The sequence below is a fragment of the Mytilus californianus genome, unplaced genomic scaffold (genome assembly GCF_021869535.1).
Source record: "Mytilus californianus isolate M0D057914Y unplaced genomic scaffold, xbMytCali1.0.p SCAF_9, whole genome shotgun sequence".
Taxonomy (NCBI): Eukaryota; Metazoa; Mollusca; class Bivalvia; order Mytilida; family Mytilidae; genus Mytilus; species Mytilus californianus.
The window spans coordinates 30,728,573-30,754,594 of record NW_026262745.1 but is presented as its reverse complement, the minus strand read 5'-3'; the positions used below and the strand labels follow the sequence as shown (position 1 = coordinate 30,754,594).

General features: G+C 31.6%; 1 protein-coding gene across 3 annotated transcripts in view; it reads right to left on the bottom strand.

Moving 5' to 3' along the window:
• Positions 1-20,627, bottom strand: part of LOC127715973 (uncharacterized) — a 258,290-nt gene extending 237,663 nt beyond the window's left edge. Inside the window, exons 1-11 of one of the 3 annotated variants that reach the window (XM_052222076.1) lie at positions 19,627-20,624; positions 15,020-15,139; positions 13,644-13,715; positions 12,017-12,154; positions 10,991-11,152; positions 10,609-10,746; positions 10,165-10,254; positions 9,671-9,760; positions 8,196-8,351; positions 6,990-7,076; positions 6,386-6,832 (exon numbers count right to left, since the gene is read on the bottom strand). In XM_052222076.1, the coding sequence (XP_052078036.1) occupies positions 6,706-6,832; positions 6,990-7,076; positions 8,196-8,351; positions 9,671-9,760; positions 10,165-10,254; positions 10,609-10,746; positions 10,991-11,152; positions 12,017-12,154; positions 13,644-13,715; positions 15,020-15,139; positions 19,627-20,405 (1,959 nt within the window). In that variant the 5' untranslated portion in view covers positions 20,406-20,624 and the 3' untranslated portion in view covers positions 6,386-6,705. Of the gene's footprint in view, positions 1-6,385; positions 6,833-6,989; positions 7,077-8,195; positions 8,352-9,670; positions 9,761-10,164; positions 10,255-10,608; positions 10,747-10,990; positions 11,153-12,016; positions 12,155-13,643; positions 13,716-15,019; positions 15,140-19,626 lie in introns of those variants that run through there. The other 2 variants (XM_052222077.1, XM_052222075.1) reach the window with 2 other exon arrangements.
• Between the last annotated feature and the right edge of the window lie 5,395 nt (positions 20,628-26,022).

Genomic DNA, 26,022 nt, shown 5'->3' with positions numbered 1-26,022 from the left:
AGGTTTACAAATTTATCGTGTCAAAAACATTTAATCCCACACTGTCTGTAAATGTAAACTGCAAAAGAAAAAACTAAGTCTATCTATCAGTAAAATACTGAAAATGGGAAAAAATAATATTTTCAAAATTTTGCTTCAGACGTTATCTCCTAGTCATGAAATAGCTTCTGCTTAAGTTTCATTAAATTCTTTGAAGCTTTGACAAAGCAATTGATGGGGAACAACATTTTTGTTTACTGCAAAAAACTAAGTCTATTTGTCAGTAAAATACGGAAGATGAAAATGAATATTTTCCCAATTTTGGTCTGGATACTGTCTGTTCGTCATAAAAAAAAGCTTCTGTTCAAATTTCATAAAATTCCATAACGGTTTGACAAATATCTAAAACAACTTTAACCACTGACTGTACCTAAATATTGACTCCATCGACAATGACGACGAAATCTATGATCGCTATATCTCACTGTAGCGACATAAATGTCGCATATTCGACAAAATTGGTTAATAGGGTGAATCAGAAAAGTAGCAAATCATGGCTAGTCCATGCGTTGCGTTTGTTTATTTACATTTTCATTTCCAAAAGGAATCAAATTAGGTTATTTGAAAATTATTTTTGATTATTTGTTGTACTGAAATACACTATCTTATATTAAGAGTTGACACAAAATCAAGACAAAATACAATTTTCTTGAATATATTGATTTATTTGCAAAAGAAACTTAAAATATTTTTATAGCATTGTACTAATTGTAATTCTTTAAAGGAGATAAAGTACCAGATATTATCTTTTAATAAATTACGTTATGTCACCTCTATTTCAAGAATAGAAAAATAGGATATGACGAATACATATATAAATTTAGGCTTTCGATAGAAAAAAAAAACGGTAATATAATTCATTTTAAAATGCAGTATTTTCTTTGAAACGGATAGAGCCTCTAGCTATTTGTCATCTCAAATGAAAAAAAACTGTCCATCCTCTCATGTCAAAGCTGTTTCTATGCAACTAAATTGATCGATTAATGGCTATTAAATGTCCATCGGCCATTATTTCATGTATATTAAGGACGGTATCTTTAAGGTGATTTTCTTAAATATAATCCAACCGAAGGTTTAACCTGGAACCTCTCGCGCTCTACACTCAAGTATAACATATTTATACAATGTAAAGAGGGTGCTGAAGAACAAACAAAATAAGATATGTTGGTAAAGAACAAATACTCAAAAAAATGCCAAAAACCATTGTAAATGTTTACAAATGAACAGGGTCGTCGAAATAATGGAGTATACATAGCCCGTTATGAATTTAGTCGGGCTTTGTACATAATTTTTTTTTTTTTTGGTTGATACACATTACAGTAAGTTTGCAGGTACTGCGAAAACAAAAGAAAAATCACATCAAAATAAATTTACATGGTAGGCATATCTATACTGTTTACCACTGATGATTGTTTACAGGGACAGTGAACAAATAGAAAACAGTATGGCATAGAATTGGTGGCAGAAAATATTCCAGATGAAACATAAAAATCAACAGAAACGAAAGACAGTATCCAAATTATAAGTGATGTTGCGACAAGAGAAAATTAAAACTGCAAAGTAATTAGGGTGCAATCGATAACCAATTGCATTTATCACATATGATCAGACACGCTCGATTCAGCAGAGGTATATCACAAACCATGAACCCGAGTCATGACTCACCAGTTGAAATAAAAATTTAAAAAAAATAAAAAATCTGACGACCGCTGTCATCAAGATAATGTATCCACAGTAATTGCAAATCCGATAGCGGGCAAAACTCATAACATCAATATTTCAGAAAGTGCATCAAAATTTGTAATAACGATAAAAAACCCAACTGAATTGGTTCTACAGAAGGGAAATACTTTTACAATGTTTGAAACATTTGTTTGAATAAGTCTTTTTAGACTTTAGATTATACGAAGAAAGTTCTGCATTCATGAACTTCATATTAATATTAAAATCATGAATTAAATATCTCTGCTCAGACCCCACCGTGAACAACTACATTCCAAAACCAGAAAATAATATTTAAACCTCTCCCCAATTACACTATATGTCTTAAAAGGAAAAATAATGTTCTATATCTGAAAACTTGCCAGATTTTGATTGGTAATATGAGGGAGACAATTTACTCTATCCTATGGCAAAATACTCTATTACCCTTCATAGAGACGCTTGATCAAGTGTGCGTTTTAATAAATATGGATGATTGTTATGTACAAGACGTCATAGTTTATTAATTTGAATTTGAAATTTAATAGACAGAAAAAACAGAACATTCAGTATAATAAATTAAATAACACATATCTGAGAGGGTAATAGAGCAGATTGTAACCCCTCGAAAAAACATTGTCAACCTTGGCTTTACCTCAGTTGACAATGTTTTCTCAGGTAACAATCTGCTTTATCACTCTCTCAGCTATGTGATATTTATATAATGTCTACCTTTTAATATATATTAATTTCTCATTTATATCTTACCCTCAAAATAAAAATAAAAAGAGATGTGAGTATACGTTATTGAGAAGCCATACTAAGTGCAACATATGATCATCAAATAATAGATGGTTGTATATGCAATTTTTCAAACTCTAATTCATCACCCATCAAAGAGCTGCCATTACCACAACATTCGAATAACTCGGTTATTCCATAGGTACCATATGAAATTATCACATCTGTGACGTTAATATTTTATCTGTTGTGATACAAAACTGTAACATCTGGAAAACGTATCATTTTTACCATAGTAAACAAATTTGAAAGTCATGTATGTTGGTCTTAATAAGAACATATTTTTATATTAACAGAAAAAGGAGAAACATTCAAAGTTCGGAGGTGTTCTCGAGCTTTATGTTCTGCTGTGTTTTCAACATTGGTCTTCTTAATTCTAAAATGGAACGTGCTTTGGTGCGGAATTATCCATAAACAAAGTAATACATTTTATTTCCTCTATAAATTTATGATAGAGGGTTGTGTTCAAGTATTCCATTCTTCTAACATCTCGCTAGGGAACATGTACATTATGACTACAGAAACGAGGATGTCGAAAGAAGAGACTTACAGATGAAGTATTTTAGATAAAAAAATTGCTAGTCTTTAGGGGCTTCGTTCGGGTTTTTTACTTTTCTTGCCAGACCTTTGGGTGGTATTATTTCCGACATTTTGAGAAAATATTTCAATGTAGCCGGTCGTTTTCTTGCTCGATTCACATGTTTAGTTATGGAGGGAATTTAATTATGGTTTTAGTAATATGACAGCAATTTCATATTTCTATAGCAGTCAAGGTAGTATGAAGCTGTTTCATGAAGATATCACAGACAACAACATACGTCATTCTTTTATATATAGATCCTAGACATATTGGAAATAAGATTAGATGTATTGCAGCCTGTGCAAATATTGGAATGTAGTGATTTGGGACGTTATATGGACAGCAATGGTTGAGCATGATCCAAGTAATTGGTTCTTTGTGTTAGAAATAATTTTATTTTGTGGTAGTTTGGTTGGGTTTTTTTTGTTGTTGTTTTTGGTGTGTGTGTGTGGGAGTGGGGGGGGGGAGTGCGAATGTACTAGCACATCGAAAACAATTGCTTGTCTTTATATTGGGCAGATGAAACGCATAACAGAGAAAAACAAATAGATATAATCGTTAAAAGACCAAAGATACCGAAAGTAAATATCTAACATTATTGCTTTATTTGTGACGAATATATATAATAACTTTGTCTGATTTAAACTGATTGCCACAATCATGGCCAAATTCCTTCATTTAAAACACTAAAGCAATTCCGATTTCTTGAATCAAAACTGCAAACTAAAGTTTTTGAGTAAAAACGGACAACTGAAAAGAGGCGTAAGATACCAAAGGCACTTTCAAACTCATTATCGAAAAGAAACTGACTACTAATACGAATACTTTATTAAACCAATTATCTATAAAAAGAGACGAATCATACATTTGTACCAAAGGGACATTTAAAGTGGAAACTATTAAACTGACAACACCATGGAAAAAAAACGAAAAAGACCAAAAGACAAACAACAGTACACACAATACGACATAGAAAACTAAAGACTGAGCAACATGAACCCCACCAAAAACGGGGGTTGATCTTAGATGCTCCGGAATGATAAGCAGATCCTGTTCTACATTTGGCACCAGTCGTTTTTGGTCATGTAAGTACGAACCCGGTGATAAGTCTGATTCGGTAGGTCATATTCGAGGAAAAGAGGACGGGATTGTGGTTATGACAATTAGAACATATCCATCTTCATCTATGAAACAGCTATTCCATAAAGGTCAACCATTTAGTGATGGCGTACGTAAAATTCACGAAGGGATGATTACAACTTCACCACTTGGAACTCTTGGTTTAATAGCTTCCTTGTGAGCAGCAACCCTCTATCAAGAAATTCATAATAGGAAATACATGCCCTGGAATATCATATAAACTGGGAGATATATACTCCGTATGCAGCCGCTGCTGGAATGTTGCTTCATATGGAAAGTCATAAACTTTTGTTTTCATCCGACCCTCAGTGTCCATTTCTAGATGTAAGTCAAGGTATGAGGTGGACTTAACTGTATATGTTGTATCCTTTATCTTAAGTTCGATAGGATAAATGCGTTCAACATCGTCACCAAACTTTTGAATTATTTAGTGAGATAGCTTTTTTGTAAGCAGCAACCCTCTATCAAGAAATTCATTATAGGAAATGCAACTCCATTTACACGAGAAACATTACTTAGCTAGGTGCATTTGACAAAGTTTTAGTTTTTTATGCCATTGCTTGATTGATTGTAGTATGCCAAACTTAAACCCCAGTTGCATTTTGGGTCATTAAAATATGACTCTTTCAAACAAAATAGACTATTTACTTACTGATAGTTAATCCTACTTATTAATCTAATACTGTTTGAACATTTGGTACACAGTTAAAAAATGGGAAACAGTGTTGACATATTTCCGACATAAAGAAATCTGTGTCGTTGGTGTAGTACAACAATATATGTTTTTTTTTATAAAGAACTGTTTCTAATTAATTGAAGTGGTTTTCTTGACTTTTATCGGGTTTCTGTAACTGAAACGAGACACTGGGCAACTTTGGTATCTTCAGGTTGAATTATCCTGGTCCGTTTTAATTATGATAATTCATTCTAATATGGTTTTATTTCCCAAAGTTATGCAGAAATGTCGGTGTTTGAATATTTGTCCGTTTTGTAGATAATTATAATTGCTTGTTCTCCATAAGATGCTGGTTAGAGCTTACAAATTGTAGTAGTTGATGGTTAGTTGCTACAATATTAATATCTGTTTATGTGTTTTTCCATTATATAAACATTCATATCAAAGTATTGTTTTCCTCATTTTATTTCATATATAACCAAATACAACACAGATGAGAATGAATGACAGTACACTATGTACCTCTTAGTAATGTAATCGCTAAATATATACGACATTCTTAGAGGAACGAACTAGTTTATCTAAGATGTTTACATTACTAAGGTGTACATGGTATACTTTGAGTTTCCATTGTAAACAGAAATAAATGGGGGAAAAAAAGAAGTAAACCTGGTCTTCATGTTAGCTGTCATTATATAGATTTAATATTGTGCTCCCGAGGCACCACCCACCAACAAACAATTTTTTAAATTAGAAACTTTCATTTTGGTCTCACCTGTGTTATAATTGCGGAAGTGAAACTTAGGCGTGCTGTTTCTGGTGTCGGTGGCCGTCAACAATTGCTGAAGTTTATGATTAGGTTACACAGACGACTGTATTCACTTTAAGAGTTCAAGCAAAAAGAAATTTAGTTTCCTTCCTATATATTTTGACACATAATCGGAGCTGCTAAAGATCTTTTAGTACATGCAATTATTAGTAAACATATTTTCTGGTCATATAAATGACAGTCTGATTGTTATAACGAGCCTACAATATTGTAGTCATGATAAACAGATTGCACCCGTTAAAAAATAGTGGTCTCTTATGGAGTTAGATGATGATCAGGAACATTTTTCATAGAAATGCATCGTTTCACTAGGCATTAAATATTTTTATCCTGTAATGATTGCCACTTTGACCTAGCTATTATCGATTCAGTTTACGACTTGAATTGAATGTACTTGCTTTATATATGATTTCATTTCATTGATTGGTTGTTGGTTGCTGAAAGTCCAGTGACAAATATTTTTGTTATTGTTTATAGGACCGTTAAACCGAATTTTGTAAAGCATCAAAATTCAGTCACGTACGTATTTGTATATCGTCAGTGTATTTATTTCGTCCGTGTTAGTTTATTTGTTTTAACCTTTCTTGTTACATTTCTTAATAATTCCCTTTTCATGAAGATGCAATGAAGTATATACAAATGTTATAATAAAAATGATAATAATGTTTCGAAACATAACAATAAATAAGTGGGTGATTTAAACCATTAGATGACTCCATGATAATCTTTCTCATATTGGATGCTGTAACGACCATTATTTTATAATAAATGAAACAATTTGTCATTGGTGTCATGTCTACCACATTGTAAACATCATGGCTAATGTACCGTTTTCGAAAACCATAGTGAATAACCATGTTGAACAGTAAACCCCGCCGATCTATGAAGCAGTTGAGACATATCCATTCCAACTTTTCAAAAATTAATTTAAGAATATTTTCACTGGTTGATATTTTCTCTGTCTATTTCTCCAATTAGACTTTGTGCGTCATATCCACTGTCTGTAAGACTAACTTGTGAGTTCTGTATGATATGGATATGCTCTGCTGTATATGAAACAGACGTTCTACAAAAGATAAAATTTGTTATAATAACAGTTCAGTTCAACCTTTATAATTTTTCTCAAGGTATCATACAGAAAAATAATTAAAAACCTTGTACTGAAAAAGTAAAGATATTTATCTGATCAGTCGAAAACTTTTGAAAACAAATTAAATACTTACATATGCTTAGTTGTTTTATTTCCTCTTGATCTATCACTTACAGGTGTTGTACTTTCTTCATTAACACTCATGTTTTCTGGTGCAGTCCTTATAAAAAAACACGAATATTATGATAAAAGAATAAAAGCTTTAAAAACAGAATATACATTTTGTTTATGCTCTTTCAATTTTTACTTATACAATAAAATATTAAGTTTTGAATGTTTTATAAATAGTAATTAAATTAAGAGATTGAAATCATTTGTATCAATGATGTATAAGATTTGCACTTTGCAAAGACTCTCATTTCCCTTTTTGAAGAATAATTTACTTTTTTATATCTAGATACATGTTTCTAGCTGAATAATAGTTGACGACCAAATGGACTTATTTTGTACCCTTCTTCCGTTTGAACTGTCACATTTTTTTCTCGCTGCGACGAAGTCGCAAATGCGATACTAAGGCGTTCTGTTTCCTGTGGCAATGTCAACAAAGTTATTAGCTTAAGATTAGGTTAGTTTAAGGGGAACCACAAGCGGTAGGTCAAAGGTTTTTGTGTGCAGTTGTATAAGCACTGGCACATCTCATTTCCCCATATAGTTTAGTTGTTAAGCATTTGTGATTAGGTGAATTTATAGGGAACTACTAAGTGTAAGTCAATGATATTTGGTATGCAGTGGTATTAGTTTTTGCACATCTCATATCAATGGAGATTATTCATTACCCCGTTCCTTCAGTCATTGTTTATTGACTTTTAAACTTATGCATAGTTTACATGATAAAATGTGTGATTAGAACTTATGGTAAATCAATGATATTAAGTATGCATTGTCATTACTCATGGAGATTATTTGGCCCTACACTTTCAATCATGGTTCATTGACTTTGATTATTTTCATAGACAGATTATATGTTAATGAAAAATTATTTTAATTTCAACATTTACATTTTAATATCAAAACTACATACAGGAGAGACAAATCTCTGTGTCAACAATATATTTATAGCTACATTCATTCTTATAACTGTTTTGACCGATCAAATTAAATGTCTTTTGATTTGATCTATACTTTTTATATCATCCTAAGCCATACAAGTTAAGAAGCTATCTTTATCGAATGCACAACTTCTGATCTATGTTATGGTTTTAATTTGTATTATTAGGGAGAATTTACCGGTATATGAAGTGGACTTTACTATTTAATATGTAGTACTTGTTTCACTCACATGCTTGCGCTAATTGCATTTGAACTCATTGTATCAAAGGCCAGTTGTGAATCAAAGTTTTGTATATCGGTCTGCTGTCTACGTTTTTGCTGTTCAGATCCACTTTCGATGAATACATCATCTAAGTTAAGTTCGTGGGCCATCATGTTGTTAAGACTGGAAAAGCGAAGATTATAAAAATTATCTTCCATAAAAATGATAAGTACTACTATTATGAACGATTATGACATTGGTGCATCCTAACTATAATTTCTACTTTAAACAGTTGTGCTCACTTACATAAAATAAATTGCTACAAAGTTAAAGTTTTTTCCATCTGTTTGAATGTTGATAGCGTATGGTACAATTGGTTTTGGTGATGTCCATACGAGTTACTAATTGTTAAATATCAATAATAATGTATATCAAAAAATCAAGAACTAACTTACAGTTTGGAAAACAAATTGGTAGATTTAAAGGTATTGAAGAATTATAGGTGGATGAGGTAAACTTTAATGAAACATGGAAGTACCTTACTATATTGTCAATATAGCACTTTTTATACATATCTATGATAGGATATTCCCAAGCGATAAATGAATATGTGATGGCGACTGTGGGTAGGGAACTAATGAATCTTTTCTTGTACTTTGGTTCAATACCTTTTGTAAATCCGTCACGTATTACTTTGTGTTTAATTTTCATTAATGTTTTGGACTGGTTTTCTTCGTTCTGCTTATAACACACGTTTTACATGGCTCTTTGATTGACCCAATTCTCGTCATTATCTCAACCGTAAAACTTCTGATGCAATTATCTCAGCTATGAGGACACCATACTTTAAACTAATGTAGGCAACCTTTTGACACGACAATATGTCCTTATAAAGTATGAACATAGGCTCAGGAATATATTGCATCAGCTGAGAGTATAATAACATCGATCGACATTTTAAAATACAGAACCGACTTCTGTGATTTATTCAAATTATTGTTCTCAACTATACCTCTAGTTGTACGTTTTTGGGTAAAGGTTGAAGTGCAATAAAACCTTTTTTTTCAAATGTAAGATGCTTTTCAGTTGAATGTGGGAGATATTTTCTTTTGAACATTAAAATCTATATAGGAAAAAAGTTTAAGAGTCTTAATAGCATATTTCTATATAAGTGAACCAATAAGTCAACATTGATTAAAAAGACATATGCCTCGATGATAACTGAACATAAATGATGTCTGCCCTAAGTTTAATAAGTTTAGGCTCTATCAGTATGAGATTTAAAAATGTTGATATTTATAACTATTTTGGTTCTTATAATTCTTGTTATTTAGAAAACTTTTGTTTTGTCTTTGAAATAATTCATACTTGATGAATAATAAGAGGAATGATGATTTATCTTTCTTCTTGCGAAGCGTTAGCTCAATCCTTACATTTTATATGAGTCATATCATTTTTTTTCTTTAATATGTTTGAAAATATATTTAACAATTAAGTATAACCTAGAGCTTGATTTTGTCCATTCATTAAACATGTGTTTAACTTTTTGTAGCTTTGCCTTTATTCGTTGATTTTCTTCTTCTGTTTCTTTGCTTAAAATATGATGATAAAAAAATAATAATATATACAAGGAACTTAAACATAAATATAAAATATGAGTTATTAACTCATAAAAACAATATTCCTTATACATCGTCTTAGCTTTTGTTTAATTCCTAAATGATTTATTTAACTACATATCAACACGAATGACGACAATTTCTCATCTACTTTCATTTTAAATACTTGTCGTTTATTGCTGTATATCATATTTTTGTTTCGTGTTTTGTTTTGTGCATCGTAGTTTGGATTGTTTACATTTGTCATGTCAGGGCCTTTTATTGCATGTTATGCAGTATGAGTTTTGCTCATTGTTGAGGATCGTACCATATCTTTTATATTTTCATATGTTTAAAAATGAACTATAGAACCTCTATACAAATTTATTTCATCTTACGTGATTTTATGTGAGCCTCTTTTAAGCAAATCTACATGGTCTTCTAATCCTTCTATTTGGAGCTTTTTTATTTCAACAAGTTCTATATACCTTAAATAGATTTTATCCAAATTAAGAAAAAGCATATGATTTAGAAATCTTATTGCAGTCAAAAAGTAGTGTTTTGTGTAATATTAATAACGAGAAATAAAGGTAAACTTTTAACCAATCTTTCAGAATGTATTGTCAAAAATGTGTATGCTACACGAAATGCTAATGTAACTTTCCAATATTGTATCGATGTGCCGCTTTTAAGCTGGATTTTTCGTCCACATAAATATCTAAAATTCTTAATGCTTTTTGTCTTTTTAAAAGATGATTAAAAAAAATATGATTATGAATTTTCTGTTCAATAAATATAATACAACAGCGTAAACATTAATTTGGAAAACTATCTAAATTTACTGTTTAATTCTTTCCTCTGCTTTCTGATTTTCATTAACGGCATCATTTGCAGCTTTTTTAGAAGCGTCTTCCGTTTTCTGTGCTTCCAACTTCAGGAACTCAATTTCTGACTCCATGTCATGGATATATTTTCCTTGTCTAGAAATAAAGATTCTATAGATTACTGAAAGAGAATGCAACGTCATGAATTCTTGCTCCTTTTTTATTTTTAAGTGAGTAATGTATGCATCTCTTCAGCATAGTCGTTTCTGACAATTAAGGAATGTCTCGCACAACCGAATATGATTACTTCAAATGAGCTGTTTGCTTAATGAGACACACAGTTTCATTCTCACTCTTACATCTCATTTAAAAAGGACAAGCAATTATAAAATATAAATACCTTGCATTTAAATCCTCATATTCTTTTTCTTTAGTTTTTAATTTATGTTCCATTTTAGTTTTTACTTCTCGAAGATCCTCTTCCAGTTGAATTTTATGATTGATAACAGTTTGTAATTCTTCTTTGTGCAATTGGTCTTTTCTCTGTAACTCCACTTCAAACCTTAATTGTTTCAATTATATACAATAAGTAAGTGATGCACACATATTCATCATAAACATTTATACCCCTAAATCATCAACTTAATCATAAATATTGCCACCACTGTATTATTAACATGGCCATACACATTGCCACTTACTCCTGGATCATTCACATGATCATAAACATAACTACTCCTGGATCGTTCTTCACCTCAATTTCCATTTAATATAGTACTTGTGAGACCCATCTAAGACAATGATGATGGCAATACTTTCAACTAGACACGGGGGTATCTGTTACACATATTTTTACGGTTTTGTTCTATGTGTGGTCAAGTTACTGAGTATCACCACCAATGGCAGACTATGAACACATCAAAATAATTGTCGTTTTAAAACACAGGCTTTAGAACATTATATTTAATGTGGGTACAATCTACAACGTCTAAAGTTTATGAAAAAAAGTTGTGAAGAAAAATGTAGAAAAAAAACTTCTACAATTCTAAATGCGGTCTTCAACAAAGCAAGAACTACAGTGTTTAAGCTTTGCATGTTTTTCTAATTTATTTGTTGTCATATTTTGTGGTTTGTTTTTCCATCTGGGCAATTGGGTTTTCATTTCTGATTTACAATTTCTAATTTATTAGACTTATAAGTTAAGATTCCTTATAAATTGTCAATCGTTTCAGTTTTGTTTGAGGCTCTTTTACTTCATATCGGACGTATATATATTTTTACTTCAAAGAAATACTGGCAGACCGAATTCAGAGAAGGAAATATTAATACACTCAGCTTTAAGATTTGGCTTGAAAATTTAATGTGTTAAGTGACAAGATAGATGTTTGTTTGTTGAAAGGAAATTCTTTAAACTGATGAATCTTACTTATTTGTTATTTCTTTCATTTTCTTTTCAGCTGAATTACGACTATTCTTTAACAAATAGAGGTGTTTTTTCTGGGTTTCTCGATCTAACTTCAGCTTTCGTATAGAATAGTCTTTTGATTTAATCTCTGTTTCTAATCTGAAATACATTGAAAAATATTAAATACATAGAAATTCTAGCAATGTCTATTCATAGTTGGTGTTATCTTGCGCATCCACATTTTATTCATTTGTCGTGTTTCAGCAAGAGTAATACCAACATTGTTTTCCCCTATTAGTCTTTGTTAAGAATTTATCTCTGTTTCAAATAAAGAAATACTTGACATGAGCAAAGTTTTATCCTGTCCAGTACTATAGACAAAATTTCACATAACATTTCACTGCATACTAGAAAATAATCATCACTGGAAGTTAACTAATCAAATGTTCACCCTTTATTTTCATGTGTACAAGCTTTATTGACCATGTTACCTCAAGTTTCCAAAATGTTCTATAGAAACACCAGAAAAAAAAGGTGCCTTAAAGCACCCAAGACATGTGTTTATGACTCAGAAAATTTTTACTGCAATGAAATGTAGGATTAATTTACAACTGTCAAATTCAAGGGAATATTTTTTTTTTCGACCCTTTTTCGTATACAACCGGATGAGACGTATTATGATTTGGTGGTATTACACCAGTAAGTTTGACAAAAATAAAACCACCAATGATCATGATGATACCAGGCTTTTTATTCAGATTGAAGATTCGTGATACAACAAATGAATGCAAATACAACTGATTGATAGTATGACGCTGATATACCCTTCAGAACTTAACTAAATATTGACGGAAGACATTTTTTTTATTAAATGTGTACATGTATATCTGATATTAAATTAAGTTCATCAACCACAACTGAATTTGATCTCCTATACTTTTAGTTTATTATAATTTTTAGACTGTCATACAAGTAAGAGGTTTTGCTAGCTGTAAAACCTGTTTTATTCCACCATTTTCTACATAAGGAAATGTCTGTACCAAGTCAAGTCAGGAATATTACAGTTGTGTTCCATTTGTTTGATATGTTTGAGTTTTTTTATTTTGCCATTTGATAAAGGACTTTCCGTTTTGAATTTTCCTTGGAGTTCGGTATTTTTGCTCTTTTACTTTTTGCAACGGGTTTACTAGAATACTAAACAAACTATATCACAAAAGTTGCATAAAGCAAAACCAAGTAATATTTCCGTATATTCCCAATATTGCAGCTCCAAATAGCCGAACGAACTACATACCCTTAGATTAAATGTTAACATACCATTTATTCAATATAATTGTCCACATAATACAGTTTATAGTAAATTCGTCCTTCCAAGTTGAAAGATGAATCCCATGAATCAGGTGTAGGTTAGATAAAATAATCCTAAATACAGATGAAAATTAATCTTGCCATTTTATCATAAATTTGAATTCTGATATTCATTTAAACGCTAAATCATATACCCATAATTCCATACTTAATTTTCACGGAAATATAACAGTTTGTTCATTAAGCTGCCAAAACTCCGCCTTAACTATGAACATTGTAATCTCCCAGCAGTTTGTACACTCCATCAAACAGAATCTCTGTTATTACATTAACTACTTACAGATGCAGTTGATATGGATCACACTTCTTATATAAATGTGGCAATGTTTTACTCTTTTGAGCTGTCTCTAATCTGAAAAATACAATAAAATACATAATGTATATATGCACAATATATCTCCATATTTAACAAGGTCGGGTGTGTACGATTAGTCTGTGTATCAACTCATTTTAGTTTACAATAAGTTATTACGGTCTTACGGTCTCAGATCTTTAATTTTAACCAATTTGAAATTCAACTATAATATAAAATAAAAGTTTTGGGCAACATAATGAATCTCACTTTTTTTCTTCAATATAAATCTAAATCAGCCCACCAATGAGGACGTTGAAAAGAATATTTATGGCGGATAAACACACACATCAAAGATACCAACCTTATGATTATAATCTTTACTGTTTAGTCCATTTTTAGTACATGTACTATCATTCTGGCGTGGCTCGGTATTTATACATCCTGTCATTGTATTATTGAGCTATGGTCATTTTTTGTATTCATGTCTTTCATTTTTGCTTATATACTTTGTCTATAGAGTGTCGTCGTGCCATTTTTGTTGTTGTTTACATAGTTGTTTTTTTTATATAGTGATTAAGAATATTACACAATGTTGACCGCTGTACCCCAATTTTTGATATTTCTACCTATTATGCGACTGTCATACAAGTGAGAGGTTTAGCTAGCTATATGACCAGGTTTAATCCACCATTTTCTACATAAGGAAATGCCTGTACCAAGTCAGGAATATGACAGTTGTTTTCCATTGGTTTGATTTGTTTTAGCTTTAGGTCTTTGCCATTTGTTAAGGGACTTTCCGTTTTGATATTTTCCTTGAAGTTATGTATTTTTTGTTATTTTACTTTTTTTTGTACGCTGCCAGACGCGGGTCTCGTCTACATCAGACCCATCAGTGTCACTTGAATCGAATCATAAAAATAAATCGAAGTACGAATTTAAGGAGCTTTGAAAACAAAAAGTCCGTAAAATGTTGTGCTAAAAATAGCTAAGGCCATCAATGATTGTTGGGTAGGACAAATCTTAGTGTCTCGAAAAATTCAACTTTTAATAAACAGTTTAATGTAAAGAAATAATCAACGACAGTTCATACAAACACAAAAGTGCTTACTACTGGGGTGTTCATACCCTTGTGGACGACACGTCTACCAGCAAAATTCTTATTTGATTATAACCCGTATTATACAGTTAGGGTTTGTAAACACGTAGTTTGCGACGCTTTTGCAAAATTTTGTTTAAGTTTTAAGTACTTTTAATTGTTCAGCTCAGTCTGCTGAGATATGGACCATTAAAAGTTACTATTGAGATTTTCAGTTTTTACACTCACAAAATTAATGACCTGATGCAAAGGTTTAAATACCTACTGTGCAGTTCCCATAAGGCTCCCTGTGTGAAGACCAACAGGAATACCAACCGATAAGCCAGAACATATGGGAGTCTCCTGTGATTCACTGGAGTGACAGCTTCCACCTCTACAAGGATCTCTGTAAACAGATAATACCTTATAATCTATAACACTTAGATATCATATCACTATTCACCACTACTAGTACTTACGCTCATCTATTTTAATTAACAATGTTGAATGTTAACTGAATATTGTTTTCCCCAAATAACCGTGGTAAATTGTTGAATTTATAACCTATCATCATGACAAATGTAATTAATTTATGATAGGTTGTACTTCTAAAATTATCAATATTACCGATGGCATTTATTACTAGTAGGCTGAACTCCTAAATTGTCAATACCACCAATGAATTATATGTCTGTTACAGTTTGAATATTTCAGATACATCTTTAGTTACAACAATGTACATGTATCAAAAATTAACTATATATACATCTATAAGCAATAGTTTAAAGATGTGTATAAGGTACACTATGTACATAAAATCACTTTATTGTTAGCGAGAAAAGTTCTAAGTAATCCAGTAGATATAGATATAATGACATACTTATTTGATTTTATTTTACATTAATAATACTGTATTCTTATTATTGAGAAAAAATATTTATTGTTTGTCATTGTGTCAACTACCCAACAACCATAAAAAACATCTAAGTGTTCATGTTTAGATCTAACTGCAAATTGTTTTCAGTAAACATTTCGTTTTAAATGTTACAACTATCCAGGTACATTTTATGCAGTATTTGTTCTAAAATATAAAACGACATATGAAGTGTTAAGTGAAATATGACAAATTGACGTAAGAAAACATGAATAAAGAAACATCCTAGTTATCCAGCTAAAAGGTATTTTTTTACAACCCAATAAAAGGCGTCTAGTGCGAATTTCAATACGACACATTCTTTCGTAAACAGTATCCATCAGGACAACATGTTGTGGATAGTTAATATCATAAGCTCAGAATTCGGTGCTTCAATCTGAAATGATTAATTAAATACGTTTCGTAAATTACCCATTGGTAAATGTGGAAATTATTAAAAACTGTTTAAGGAAAAGTTTACCTGAATGAATTTGGCTATTATTTATATATCCCTTTTTGTCGTATTCAGATATAAACAAATCTTTTTCTTTTAGTTTGAACATTCCTCATGAATGTAAGATGAAACCAGAAACTAGCCTGAACATTATTATATTAAAAAAAATAGTTTTGTATGGGATTGATGATTATGAATATTTTTAAGCATTGTGTTTTGTTCAACATCAATTTCTTCCGTTCTAAATACGATGTTTTATATGGTTATAACATCTAGGTGTTGACATTTTCCAAAAGCTAATTTAAAGTTCATTTCTAGTGGACAACTTAAGAAAGACAATGGATTTAATCCAATGGACACCTTCAAGCACAACTTGGCTCAGTTCCCAAATTAAATATGTATAAATCAGCATTTATTGGACTACATCTGCGCTGCAACTTTATATGCAATATGTTTCTGTTCTATTTCCAGTAAGGCAAAATTTATGTATCAACATGAAAGGGTCATTTCTTCGGATGGTAATATTTGATATTTGGAGATTACTGAATTGATCTGATATCTAACGCCACTAAATGCCATGCACGAATTCAAGAAGAGAAGAATAGTTTAGAAAATATGTCAAATCGATGTCTCGGTACTCTATGGTGAGAACAGTTTATTGTATCATAAAACCTGGATAATCTATTTACCCTCTATAAGGTATTCTGGAACATTATTATTGTGTATTTTATGACATAAACATAATTTACGTGCTTTCCTCTAGAAGTTAAAGTTACCCATACAGTTTAAAAAAAAGATAGTGATTCTTTGATGCATATCGTCTCCGGCTTGCTTAAGCTGCAAGCGCTCATTTTTTTCAGAATCCTTCGTGCAGCACATATCATATAGCTCGCATGCATATTCTACAAGTGGTGTGTATGCAAAATATCTTATTAAGACTGTTTCTGTGAAGAATGAATTTTAATTTCCTGATAAAAATGAGATATTTAGTGGCACTATGTCAACTGTTACCTATTTGAACTATACACTTGCAGTTGTTACAAAACGTATAATCTACATTTTCGTGGTCATCAACTTTTTTAATAAATTGTCAAAAAACCTGTACAGCTTAACACAGCTTAATAAGTCATTAGGACGAGAGTTTGAAACCATCGATTGTAATGGACATTCATAAGACCTACCAAGGATTAGAATATAAGAAATATTTACTCTTTGGCCATGTTATTACTTTTCGATATGGTAAAGTTTGATTGCAATTGGCTGGGCTTTTACAGGAATTTTCCTTTTAAGTTCTTTGCAACTCAGAATCGAACGGAATTAAGCTCACTGAAAAAAATGATCACTTTACTGCAAATCACCAAATCATTATGCGTCTGATAAGGACTATATTGGACGTCTTGACATCTACATTGTATTTGGTCTCGTGTCAAGAGAGTGGAAATTATCCTATTTATTCCATTAAATGGTAATTAGGTAAAATGTTTCTATGAATGAACTTCCTTATACTATTTCTGGTATGTTTGGTTCAGGATGGCACAGTATAATTTACATGTCTGTGTGATCTCTATATAATAGTGGTCGTTCAATCCGAAGAGAATTCGTTTTTTGTTATAGTTACCTTTCAATCCCCAGCCTTTTACAATTGGAATGTTTTGCCTTGTAACATATGTACAATGCATAACAAAAATTCCGAGCTCTAAGGTAGATTCATAAAGTGGAAGTAATAAAAACTAAAAAAATCAAACGTTATCAACCAACGGAACGAGTGGAAAACAACTGTCATATTCCTAATCTGGTATCGGTATTTTTCGAAGAAACATCGTGGGTTGAATCTGGTTTTATAGCTAGCAAAACCTCACCCTTGTATGAATGTCTATAGTTCACTTATATTGACAACATTGAGTAAGCAACCCAAAAATACATAATAGGTAACTGTGACAATAATTGCCAATTTGGGATCAATTAGCCAAAACTTTTAAACATATACAGTGTATCACAAAAATATTGACCACGAAATTCAAACAAACATACAAATAAATCCAACAAAGACACCAACAAAAAAGTTGATAGCAAAGGAGTAGGCCCGGTAAGACCCATTTTTGACCCCAAAAATATAGCATTTTTACAAATAAGTTTAAAATGTTAACTTTTAGTTATTTTTTGGAAGAACAATACTTTTGTCACATACATATTGGTTGTTTTTTTACAATACAATGCGTCAGGAACTAACATCATTACTTAACAAAAAATTTACTAAAATCTTCACAATTTTAGCATAAAAAGTAAATTAACAAAAAATACCGAACTCCGAGAAATTTAAAAAGGGAAAGTCCCTAATCAAATGGCAAAATCAGAAGCTCATACACATCTAACGAATTTTAGAATTTTTGTGCTAATTTTAGACGTATTTTGTCTAAAATGAAAGTGGTCGTACTTGTGTTCAGTCTTAATTTTTAAAGCTGGTTGTATTAGATGATCAAACACATATATATATAAAGGATGAGACTGGACACAAATGCGGCCACATACATTTTTGACAAAAACCATCTGAAAAGTGACATTCTATGTCATATTTGATAGATTTTTTTCCAGCTAGTTTTTGAGTGTCTTTAATGACCAAATTAGGTTTTTTTTACATAAATTATTTGAATCGACTGAAGTAGACACTAAAGTGTTTAAGGAATGTCAAAATTTTTTCATCAAATGTACTTCAAATTTTAGTCCAAAATAAGCATTTACCGGACCTACTCCTTTGACAAAAAAGTGTTTTTAGTTGACAGTATATTTATAAAGACGTCGATAAAAAAAGTTTTGAAGTAGATATATATATATAGCAAAAACTATAAATAGTATACTCTTTTTTGATAAACTACAAAGTAAGCGAAATATAAATACAAGAGTAAACAAAATGAAAACAACATTGCAAAAACCTATTGCGTCCGAATCGAACCTCATGTTACATCTTGGTTCTTTCCGATGAAATTTTGAGAAACAGGACGAGACGTTCTTTGACAAAACCCTGGGTCATTAATAATTTTCTCAGACATCCATGAGGTTTTACAAAGTTTGAGTAGTAGCTGCAAACTCTTGAATATCGTCTGAGTTGAGAAATGTATACTCAATACGCGGGTGAAGTTGATATATTGCTGCCAAGGTAAGTTCGAAGAATAAAAAACAAATGAAAATCTATACCATTCAGAATCAAGTATCAAGAATCGAGTACGGCTGAGTGATCTTTAAGTTTATAAAAGATTGGAAATACGCTTGTAATTTCATACACAATCTTTAAAATGTGATATTTAAGACATCGTGGCTGCCACAACTGCATGATACGACGAAACTTTTTTGAGTCCCAATTCCTTTGAAAAATTATAAGAAATGAAGTAGAATTGAAAAATGACCTATCAAAATCAACAATTACATATGACAGCCATGTTTTTCATCGAAAGATCATTTCAGGCCGAGCAGTGGTAGTAAATGGTCTGTGCGTAGCAAGAAGTATTATTACTTGTGAAGATGAACTTACTTTTGAATTCCAAGTATATCGTGGATAATATACTGATCCAACTGTTCAGGTCTGCAGACAACATTAATCACCGGTGTATTTTTGAGTGCAGATAGATCAAAACGTGTGTGAATGTTTGTGAGTTTAAGGAATGCCTTTTCCCATTCGCTTAATTCTTGTAAAAATTCAACTGGGAATGTTATTTTACTTCTTATGTGTTGCATTTTGTCTTTTAAATCTTGAAAAGATTCATTTTGTCGGATTATATTGTGATCAAAGCTGGACATCTGAGATTTCAAAATTTCCGAATCCCGAGCATAGGAATTTATCGTATCTTCCCATTTAGAAACGATGGAGCCTACCGAACTCTTGAGAGTTGCAAGAAAACTTGAATTTCGATATTTCTCGCATATTTCTCTTAAGTCATTCCGTTTTTTATCTAAATTTAAAGCAAACTGTTCAATTTCTTTTTCAGTTTCGACAAGATTTCTTCTCTTCCGGATATCACTTTCCATGAGGCCATAGTGTTTATCACAATCGTCATGTTTATCCTTGAATGACCTACAAACCAATCGACTACATGTAACACAATATGATAATAAATCCATCCATGTTTGATCACATTTGTTGCATGTATATATCTCATCAACAAAAAGTTCAGATCTATGGGATCTCGTAGATCTTTCTTGAAACAAAAAATCCTCACGTATCTGACAAGTATCACAAATTTTTGAATAGCAGTTTGTACATGCATCTGTTTTGGCGACCAATTTTGCTGAACACTCTTGATTAAAATCCATTTTGATATGAATTAAAAATTATTGCAATTGCATATTTCATACATCCTTCATTAATCGTGTAAATATTATTATTGGTTTGAAATGTCTATATCACCTGATACAGTAAAAAGATAAAGCTAAGTACACGTTAAATGAGCGATCATGTAATATGTCTAGCCCATTCTATATTTGTTTTGGAATATGCTGTGTATGTATTTAGATTTATTGTATACCTTTATATAAATCTGAAGTTTGTTTAAATGACATGATAAATGATCTTACACTTCTTTCAAAAGCAATCACGTGGTAAAAAGGTAATTTAACTTTTTCAGTTTACGTGTGCTCTTCTAATGAATGAATAAGTATTTAAAACGAAAGTTAGTATTATCTTATCATATAAGTACAGATTAATAACTGCTCTGATATAACTATAGAATGCGAATGTGGTAAATGTAAATGTCTTTTTCTGGTCTCATTGAGGTTTTTTTTTTACCCATTTCACTTATTATATTCCAAATCTTTTATCATAAAGGTAACCAATAACATCTGGCTAGCAACTGGGTAATAGTCCAATTTGTAAACCCTATCGAGGTCACTTGTTTAAAGGACGCATCACAATCGCTGTGACCTAATTGAAATGAAAACTAGGTAAGCTATGATTAGAGCTCAGAAATTATGCCTCACACATACATAACTACCTACTTTTATAGAAATCATCAAATTCCTTTGTTTTCCCGGGAGAAGCTAAATGCATTAAAAGTTACTTTTGTATTAGAATTTGAAAAATGTGTAATGCAGTATAATAAACAGATATATAAATGTTTAAAATGAATCCTTGGAATAAAGTCACTGCTCATAACAATCTCCACACCAATAAACAACTCAATGGATCATGAAAAAGTCAAATTTTTATCGATATGTACATTTTAGCCAGGTGACTATTATATAGAATAGTCGATAGCTTCAGTAAATGGTCCATGAAAAATGCATTTAGTGTTTGTCTTTTCGTCGTTTTTTTAGCTCACCTGGCCCGAAGGGCCAAGTGAGCTATTCTCATCACTTGGCGTCCGTCGTCCGTCGTCGTCCGTCGGCGTCCGTCGTCGTCCGTCGGCGTCCGTCGTCGTCCGTCGTCGTCGTCGTTAACTTTTTACATTTTGAACTTCTTCTAGAGAACCACTGAATGGATTGAAACCAAACATGGCATGAATGTTCCTTATGAGGTGCTGACCAAGTGTTGTTACTTTGTAGCCGATCCATCATCCAAGATGGCCGCCAGCGGGGACTTAGTTTAACATAGGACCCTATGGGAAATACATAAAAATGTCTTCTTTTAGAGAACCACTGAATGGAATGAAACCAAACATGGCATGAATGTTCCTTATAAGGTGTTGACCAAGTGTTGTTTCTTTGCAGCCGATCCATCATCCAAGATGGCCGCCAGCGGGGGACTTAGTTTAACATAGGACCCTATGGGAAATACATACAAATGTCTTCATTTAGAAAACCACTGAATGGAATGGAACCAAACATGGCATGAATGTTCCTTATGAGGTGCTGACCAAGTGTTGTTACTTTGCAGCGATGGCCGCTAGTGGGGGGGGGGGGGCTTAGTTTAACATATGACCCTACGGGAAATACATACAAATGTCTTCTTTTAGAGTACCACTGAATGGAATGAAACCAAATATGGCATGAATGTTCCTTATGAGGTGCTGACCAAGTGTTGCTACTTTGTTGCCGATTTACTGTTCAAGATGGCCACCAGGATATTTTATTAAATAACGGGACCAATATTAATCCAAATTTGGCCTCAATCATTATTTGGGTATCTGTTATGATTTTTATCTATCTTTACATGATTTCTAAAACAAAAGTAGAGTCAGGTGAGCGACACAGGCTCTGGAGAGCCTCTAGTTTTTTTATCTTAGTCGTGGTTTTGTCTGTTCTTATTCGACATAAAGTTTTTTATTGTCCACTTGGTATCTTTTCCCTCTCTTTTCAATTCAATTTAACTTCATTTTATACCATTCAAACTCTATAATTGATTCCTATATTCTGTACAAGAGTTGGTTGGAGTCAAAAACCAAAATGAAATTGGCCATCTACTGTCTTTTTTAGATCACCTTTCTCAATGGGCAATGTGAGCTTTTCTCATCACTTGGCGTCCGTCGTCCGTCGTCGTCGTCCGTTAACTTTTACAAAAATCTTATCCTATGAACCTACTAGGCCAAATTAAACCAACCTTTGCCACAATCATCATCGGGGTATCTAGTTAAATAAAATATGTCCGATGACCCCGCCTGCCAACCAACATGGCCGCCATGGCTAAAAATAGAACATAAGGTAAAAATGCACTTTTGTCTATTATTTTGAATAGAGAAAGTCTGACAAAGCAAAAATGTTCCTAATGTTCAGCTCTACCAATACGTCCTTATACGTCAAAATTGTCTGACGACTTCTTATAGGAGTAATTGCCCTTAAATGACAAATTCTACCATATTTTTTTTTCATTTTTGCCTATTATCTGGAAAACTATAATAGATACAGAGAAACATTAAATTGCAAAATTGATCAGCCAGACAAGTTCTACAAATACGTTCCAATGTTGCAATCGTCAGCCGACTCCTGATTAGAGTTATTGCCCTTTGATGATGAATTTTACCAATTTTTTGTGTTTTTGCCTTATATCTTAAAAATCAAAATAGATAGATAGAAACTTTAATAAGCAAAAATGATCAGCAAGACGAGATCTACAATTAAAATAATATAGAGGAAATCATCGGCTGACGTCTCCTTGGAGTTATTGCCCTTTAATGACGATTTTTTTCATATCATTTTTGGGGGGTTTTGCCTTACATGATAGAAATTATAATAGATAAATAGACACTTTAAATCGCAAAAATGATCAGCAAGGCAAGATCTACTAACAAGTCACATTTTGCTAAAATAGGTAGTAGGCGGTCACTCCTTATTGGAGTGACTGCTCAGCCCCTTAAATACGGATTTTTTACCCTCTTGGGGAAAAGATAAAGAATATAGAGAGAAACTAAACAGACTAAATGATTAGTAAAAAATGATCAACAAAACAGATTTTTGTCATGAACTTTATTCTCGTCTACAATGTTGGAGAGTGCTCTTTGTTAAATATGCACATAGACCAAGGTGAGCGACACAGGCTCTTTAGATCCTCTAGTTCTTCTTCAACTAATTGGTTTAGTTTTTCTATTTGATGGAATTGAGAGTTGACATGCTTGAAGGTGGACAAAGGGTTATTAGCCATAATTACTAATATTACTGGCCCTCTTAAGCTTTTCACATATTTTATATATTATCCAATGTCAACAAGGGTCATCAACTATAATTCGTATAAAATGAATCATGTTCCTACATATGTTTTCCAGTTATAAAACTTTTAGTGATTTTTTTTTAGGGTTTTAAAAGAATTTTATATTGATTTTTCGTATCATGTTATATATTTAATTGGCTATGTTGATAGATTAAAGGTAAAGTTTAATACAAATTAGAAGCAAGACTCCTCAAGGATATAAGTCTTCCAGTTTAGTACATAGTCAAGTGTTCAGACGAATTTTTGAGAAAGCAAATTATGAGGACAATGAATGACCTGATGTCAAAAAAGATGTAATAACAAATGGGAATGTGTTCACTGGACACAGATGTCTGCGCTTGCATACAACGTTATAAAGGGTCATAACTCAAGAACTGTAAAAGTGATGCTACACAAATTCGTATTTGATCTGAGTTTTGTGGTAATAAGCATCGTGTATAAGTTTCATAACATTTGGTTAATGCAAACTTTGGTAAGAGAACGGAATTAAAAAAATCAGCAATTTTTCCATTTGTAAAGGGCATAACTCTAGAATGGTAAAAGTAACGCCACCAAAATTCAAACTTGATCTGTGTTTTGTGGTAATAAGCATTGTGTATAAATTTCATAACGTTTGGTTGAGGCACACTTAATTTAGAGAACGAAAACAAAAAGAATCAGCAATTTTTTACATTTGTAAAGAGGCATAACTCTAGAACGGTACAAGTGACGCCACCAAAATTTAAACTTGATCTGTGTTTGTGGTACTAAGCGTTGTGTATAAGTTTCATAACATTTGGTTGAGGCAAACTTAAGTTAGAGAACGGAAACCAATTTCGGGACGTACATACGCACAGACCGACAGAGGTAAAACTTAATCCCCCCTCCGCTACGGCGGGGGCATAACAAAGCTGACAATGGCAAGTTAAGCCAATACAAGGCATGATTAATTAAAGACTTCCATTTGCATATATTTTGGGAGGTATAAACAAATATTTTTGCAAAAGATCGGGTTACACTAATGTCCTGACAATGTCCTGACTGATATGAAAATGCTAATTTCTTTTTTATTTTTAAAGGGGTGACTTTAAATTTGGAACCAAGCAAGATGACAATATTTATTTAATTAATACAAGAAAAAAATTGAAAACAAATATTTTTAAGAATTAGAAAACTTGACCTGACTAACTTCGAATTTGTACTGACTAATGTCCTGACCGATATGAAACTGCTGATTACTTTTTTATTTTTAAACGGATTGACTTTAAATTTGGAACCAAGCAAGATGACAACATTTATATAATTAATACAAGAAAAAAAATATCTTTAAGTTAGAAAACTTGACGTGACCAATTTTGACTTTTGCTGACTAATGTCCTGACCGATATGAAACTGCTACATACTTTTTTCATTATTGGAAGGATTGACTTCAAGTTTGAAACCAAGCAAGATAATAACATATATTTAATAATTATTCGAAAAAAATTGGAAAAATAATATTTTAAGGATAAAAAAAACTTGACCTGACCAACATCGACTTTGCCGTGAAATATAAAAATGCTAAATATATTTTTATTATGGGTATAATTGACTTCTTATTTGAAACCAAGTCGAGTTATAAAGTTTTTTTATACCTATCATAAACAAATTGGAAAACAATATTTCGAAGGTAATAACAACTTGATCTGACCACCATCAACTTTATTCAACTTAATACACAAACACTATAAGTTCTTACCGTATATTTTCATTGAAATTATATTTATCCTATCCATAAAACACAACATCCAAAGCAATCAAATATTGTTAAATGAAAAGATAGGGGAACTATAAGTATAGGTTTGCTGACTGTGAGTATTGCTTACCCCTCCTTTCATAACCCTATTTGTTAATTTGATTAAGTGCAAGTAATGAATTATTAACCAATAAAATAGTTATAAAAGCTACCTATAATAACGATTTTAATTAGTTTTAATAACTAAGTATATGCAAAGTAAGTTGTTTTTTTTTCTAGATGCAAAAATTTACATTTTTTAACGTTAAACATTAAAATTGTGTATTCCTTTATGATTTCTTTGAGATTCTAACTTAATTTTAATTTGTATGCTTGTATACACATCATTTTCAAACAAAACGAAGCCCATGTCCTGCCTTTACATGACATTTATAATCACATAATAACTAAATAAAAAAAAAAAAAAATAAGTAATAGATGGGTAAGTAAACATTCCAGTTTGTGATTACAGTAATTAATATATAGATTGGATTTAATTTTATTTGTTCATGTCACCTTCTTTTGCTATTATTTTTTTA